This window comes from Gavialis gangeticus, unplaced genomic scaffold, assembly GCF_001723915.1.
Source record: "Gavialis gangeticus isolate Ggan-Ray unplaced genomic scaffold, GavGan_comp1, whole genome shotgun sequence".
Taxonomy (NCBI): domain Eukaryota; kingdom Metazoa; phylum Chordata; order Crocodylia; family Gavialidae; genus Gavialis; species Gavialis gangeticus.
This window is the reverse complement of record NW_017728983.1, coordinates 4,311,834-4,318,208: the sequence shown is the minus strand read 5'-3', so window position 1 is coordinate 4,318,208 and position 6,375 is coordinate 4,311,834. Positions and strand designations below refer to the sequence as shown.

Sequence of the window (6,375 nt, the reverse complement as noted above, 5' to 3'; positions counted from 1 at the left end):
GTCAGCAGCAGCAAAACAATGAGTGCCATTTCACAGGTCTGGTCACAGTTCTACTGCATACACCTTGGTTAACTTGAAAGCTAGGGCCAGAGGTTGGCTGAACTTGGCTGGATGTGGGCTTAGGTATCCACCGGGTCCCATGATATAGATGAAAACCACAGCTCTGCCATTGCATTGTAAAGGATGTAAATCAGGTCTGAGAGGGCAGAGTGCAGGATTATCCCCTCTGCTGCTACTACAACATGCCATGTTCTGGTGCACAGGGCAGAGATCACCAGGTCTGTTCTCACTAGAGGTGGAGCAACACGTCCCAACGGCTCTGCACTTCAGGATTGCCCAGAAGACCAGTTAAATAAGCATCAAAATGTGCTGGAGGAGGAGGATTCAAAGATTCTCCCAAGAAAGCATTCAGTTAAAGGGATTAAACCCTCTCTATTCCTTCATCCTTTGCCTTTGGACACATGGTTTGACTGCACACTTCCACACGGGGGGATAGAACTTATAGCAGCTACTTTCCTGTACAGAATTTCTTCCCTATCATTCCCAGGTTTAGCTGCTTTCTTCTGGCTGCGACCTGTTGTTGCCTGCGCAAAGGGAGAAATGGTGTTAATGAAAGTGATTTCTGAATGTACAAGTTCCAGGGCCTCACACCCTTCACTGGGAAGAAAGATGAGAAAGTCATGCTGCTTGCTTCCAATGCAGACATCCTTCAGAAGAGGCAGCGTTACTCATGGGAGGTCGAAGGATCATTTGAGTTGGCATGGAAAGCGCATCTCCCCATTGTTAGGATTTTTTATGAGTGGAAAAGGAACAAGTAGCAGTCTTAAGCCTTTGCTCTTCTCAGCCCAGACTTCCTGTCGTCCAGGAATAAACTAGAGCCCGCTGCAAGAAAAGCCCACACCCCATCTGAACAATTGCCCGACTTCCCCAAACAGGACCAATCTACTTTGGGGTGGGTGACATCATCATGGAGCGACCACACAGAGGATGCTAAGTCGGTCTGTCACCATGGGGATGAAGCCTGCTCTTTTTTTGCTATTTCCTGCCTCAGCTCATTTATTTTCCTTATCTGGCACCAGACAAAAATGACACATGGGTTCCAGTTTTTCTAACGAAACACAGGAAGAGCCATGTTAATGATGAAGCTATGGAGAATGCTTTAACAATAGGCCACAGCATGCATGATAAATGAAGAAAATGATCTCACATGCTGGGAACTAGAACTGTAGGGAGATAAGTTCTCATCTCCCTGTTACCACTCTCAAACAATGTGGTGATCTGTTTGCCCAAAACATGCAATAATACCCAAAACACCAGTGATCCCAGACACATGCTTATAGCAGTCAGCGTTGTTTTGTGCTTGGGCAGCATCCAGTCTAATGGGGTCCTGATTAACAATGGGACTCCTGCATGCTGCTACACTTTGAATACTAAGAGTAATACTCTTTGGGCACAACTACGCAAGACCCATTCATGTGCATTAGCTTAACGTAATGTGCATTAAAGGCATGTATCTACATGTGCTCACCCTTAATGCACATTAAGGATAGTGAATTTAGACTAATTGTGCCTAAACTTGACACCTGCAAATGCAGGTATCATTTAGGTGAAATTAGTTAAAGCACATTTATGCACATGTAGACGTGACCTGGCACTAACTTTAGTGCTGGGTCTGCCCAGCCACTAAGGGCATGTGGCAGGGCTGCAGGGACTTGGCACTAACTTTAGTTGACTCCCAAAATCCCTGCACATGTAGACACCTGCCAAAAATCGCTTAATGTGCATTAGCTCAATGAGGATTAAATTTAGTCTTGCTTAAATGTACGTGTAGATGCGCCCTTTGTATTCTAGAAGGATTCAGAGGCTGCAGCTGAGCCTGCTCCCTGCTTCCCCCATCTTGTACTGAGTGCCAGGTTCATTCTGCCCTGAAGAGCTAATAACCTATATAGATGAGACAAAAAAACAACAGGAAGAGAGGCACAAGAGAGCAAAGTGTTGTGGCAGATCTGTGACAGCCAGGAACAGAAGCTGTCCACTATGCAGTAAGCATAGATAGCCCAGGCCAGCATCCATAGTCTGTAGGCCTGGCCTAGGTCATCCTTTATTCTTCTGTAAATGAAAAGGAAGTTTCCAAAGCACTCAGGCCTCTACCTGTTCAGCTCTAACAGCCCCACTCTGAAAGCATCATCTCCTTTCTTCCCTGGAGTTTCAGCAGCCGGCTAGTTTCCAGAAATCACTACTGCTATTTTAAATTCAGTAAACAGCACATCAGAATATTCATAGGCAGATTTTGGTTTGGTGCAATCTTTGTCTGCCCACCTAATGTTATCAACATATCAGCTTTCCCCGGAGAGGAGACTGAACTGACAGTTATAGCCACTTTGCATAACACTGTGTGGCTATTCCAGGACATGTCTTTCCACCGGGGTGGTCGCGACAACCAGGACATATGTCCAAAATATGACGTATGCCAATGTGACTCATGTCACTGTCTCTGAGTCTCGGAGGACTCTTGGAAACGCCCATGCTATCCCAGACTGGTGCGATACTCACTCATGTCCACTCTTCCAATGTCCACGAACAGCCGCAACACAACAGACCCCAGCAAGAATCCGAAAGCTGGGCCGAACACAGCAATGGCAAACAGGATCGCTGACAACGAGAAGAGGGGAGTGCCAGCGTGAGCGGGCTATTATCAAGAGAGAAACTGCTTTGCTGCAGATACTGCATTTATCTTCCCTTGTGAGGCAGGGAGGATGTCACAACACACGGGAGAGAAGTCATCTCTTACCAATAGACAGACAATTAATGCCTCCTCTATCGTGCAGCTATTATATTCACTGTTTATCCAACAGACGCATTAGAGAGGGGAAAAGCAGCTGCCAGTCAAAAGGATCTCATCCAAACTGACAAAAATCAAGGTCTTGCTGAGACATTCAATATTGAAATCACTGCTTCCAGCTATGCCCTGTGCATGACCTGCCTACTGCAGTACTGTGAAAATACTCAGTGAAGAAATATGGTGGCAGGAGCATTGAGGAGCTAATACTTCCCTTTGGACCTACAAGGGGCCAGGCACCTTCATCACCCACTGAAAGGAGAGACAACAAAGAACTCTCAGCACGTAGAGGTGCATGAAATTTTTCAGCGAAAATGGGGGAAGGGGAGGGGAGGATTAGTGAAAAATGCAGTCACTGACACTAAAATGCCCTGCAGATTCACCTCAGGTCTGTATAAGTTTGTGTGGGTCTTTTTTAAATGAAATGTTTTGATTTTTTCCATTCAAAACTATTTTGCCTTTCAAAATGTCTTTCTATTTCATTAAAAAAAGTTCAACTTGAAATGAAATGCTCCAATGAATCCAAATCTAATTTTTTAGATCTTTAAATTTGCCATTTCTTTATGCCATTTTTTTTTGGAATTGCCAGTATGCCAAAAAAAAAAAAAAAAAAAAGTTTATTTGCATAACCCTACTAACACCTTGCTGTATCCGGTCCTCAGTGCCCAAAACCATATTATATATATACTGCAAGGTGTTAGTAGGGTTATGCAAATAAACGATTTTTGGGGGGTATATATACCTGCCACTTCCAGTATCTGACTACAGTTTATCACTAATATATCTATCTAGTGAGAACATATATATAGTGAGAACGTGGAGTCAGATACGGGAAGTGGCAGGTAGCGTGACACTGAACACCAACACACTCAGCCCATCTCTCTTCTGCAAAGTACTTAACTTTAAGGAAATACTGAAGTCTCATTGACCTTAGTGAGATTTGAACACATGCTGAAGTATTTTGCCTAAGTGGGACCTCCATACAATTTAGATATGAAGCAACCCAAGAGGTCCATGCTACTTCAAAGGGGTTCCTATTTTTAAATAGTTTTTAAAAGAAATGAGACGGTGCTTTAATTTCCGAGATAAACCGAGGTTTTCATAGGCAGGGTCACTAGAGAACATTTTCCCTTATTAGTGATTGTAACACCTTACCACAGGAAGACACTAAGGCCTAGAACTTCTCAAGGTTCAAAAATGGACTGGCCATTTGTGTGGATAACAAGGGTGCCCTGATTTGGGAACATCTGTGCTAACATATGCTTGGGAAGAGACCATAAACCTAGTACCTCAGGGTGTCAGTTGTACCCCATTAGTAGAGACCGGGAAACAGGAAGAAGATTATGTCACAGAGGCCTACTGCAGGCCTCCCTCTGAAGTCTCTGGTGCTGAAACAAATGGACCATGGGGCTGATCCAGCCTGGCAACTATTTTGTCTATTGCATGACGTACTCCAGCTTTCAGCCATTTCTACATGGTGAATTTACGGTGCCTGGCAGCAATGCCTTCAAAGAACACTGTGCCAACTCTGTACAGGCTGGCTCCAAAACCAGAAGCTGTGTGGCCACATCCGCTTGGTGCTTCAGGCAAGCTACTTGGCTGTACTGAGAGAAAGGGTCAATTAGCCCATCTCCTAGTAAATCAGCTCATTCAAGGCACTGCACACAGCTATGCTGTTTCTGGAAATGCCACTGTCCGGTATATTAAGTTTGTGTAGATGCAGCATTTGGGATCCAAAAAGCTATTAACAGCACACTATCCTAGAAGCATCAGTTCCTTATAGGGAACCTATGAGCAAAAGGCAGAGGTTACTCTGTACCTGTAACATCTGAGGACCTGAGTCTCAAATCTGCAGCTACTTTGTGAAAACTGATCCTTGGGGCTGGATTTCCGCAAGAGCTTGGCTTCCCACTTGACACCTAAAAAAGCAGCCAGATTTTCAGAGCTCAGCTTCTCAGGTGCTGAGCTCTTCTGAAAATCTGGTCTCCATTGTGGGCATCCAGTGGATGAAAATCGAGCCCTTTTAGTTGCCAATCAGCAGCTCCCATCTGCACGAAAGGTCTTGGTGACTTTCCTGTCTAACACAGTCTGTTTGAACCCCCTTTGTGTTGAAATGGGAATGGAAGAATAACAATCAGAATAAGCATTTATATACAAACCAAATAAAAAAACCTCCTGCCTGAATTTTATAGACAGATTTCCTTTCCTGCAGAAAAGTTAGGAAGTCGGGATTACTTACTAGAATACAAAAAGTTAAATTTCTAGTGTTGAAGTGACTTAGGAGCCTCCTAGACCTATTTCAAAAAGAGACATGACTTCAACAGGAGTTAGGCACAGGGCAGGGAACAGAAAGCAGAGCAGCTGATCTGGCAGGGCAGCAGGATCAGAGAGGCACTTGGGGAGACTGCGGGACTAATTTGTGATGTGCCTGCCAAAAAAAAGATTGCCCTCCTGCCTGCCATGCACTAAGGCATATGAAGCACATGGCCCCCTGGCCCAGCTGAACTCCTGTATCACTTCCCACTGCAGTTTTCAAGCAGGTGAACTTTCAGATAGCAAAAATATGGTAAGAGTGCCAAAAAAAAATCACCTTCCCATCTCCATGACAGCAGCAGCTCTTCAGAGCCTGTGACCCCTCCCTTTGCAGTGCCTGGCTGCCATCTCAGCAGTAAAAGTGTCAGTTTTAAACCCCAGCCACAGACTTTATGAGCCTTAATTCTGTTGTAATTGGCTCCTGAAGGGTATACGGGATCCATATACATATAATAAACATAATGATCAGGAGGAGGAAGGCCTCTGAGACGTTTTTCCTACTCATTTTCCCCCTGTGGATGGGCCTAGTGATTTCAGAGAGCAAAGGGAGCAGAAGTTCCAGGTCATGGATTACTGCTGGATGCTGGTCGGCTCTAAACGGTGGCCAACTATCCTGCTCCTTCCTGTTCTAATACCCATACCATATTACCACAAAATGCAACAAGAACAGCTGACTAATAAGGGGAGAGGCAGTCGCAGCATTTCTATGTAGGACAATCTCATTGTAGTATCATGCAGCAGTGAGCAAGACATGACCAAGGACAGGGCAAAACATCAGAGATCCCTGCTCGCCACAGCTTCAGATGTTGCTAAGATGGCATCTGGCTTCATCTAAATGCTGAGACAGACATTTTCCTTGCTAGAGACTGCCATTCTCGTTGTGGTGTCTGACTGTTCTGAGTCCAGTTTGTTCCTTGGGGAGAGAGGTCCCTGATGCATCTCATTACATGCTTTCAGGCTTGGCCTCTGTCTTTTTGTAAAGTGCTGTGTTTAACAGGTACTTATTTAAACCACTCGGACATTGGGCTGGTGGAAAGCCAAGCGTTCCACAGCTTCAGACAGTCTCTCTCCAGAATTTCATAGAATCATAGAAAATGAGGGTTGGAAGGGACCACATTAGTCCAACCCCTTGCTCAAAGCAAGACTATCCCCCAGCTAGGTCATCCCAGCCAAGGCTTTGTCTAGCTAGGTCTTAGAAACCTCCAAGAAAGGACACTCCACAA

The 6,375-nt window shown here is 44.9% G+C and overlaps 1 protein-coding gene across 1 annotated transcript in view; it reads right to left on the bottom strand.

Annotated features, from left to right (window-relative positions):
* The window catches only part of SLCO2A1 (solute carrier organic anion transporter family member 2A1), a 133,853-nt gene that overhangs the window by 35,251 nt on the left and 92,227 nt on the right, over positions 1-6,375 (bottom strand). Inside the window, exon 7 of the mRNA XM_019513040.1 lies at positions 2,554-2,652. Within this exon, the coding sequence (XP_019368585.1) occupies positions 2,554-2,652 (99 nt within the window). The remainder of the gene's footprint in view (positions 1-2,553; positions 2,653-6,375) is intronic.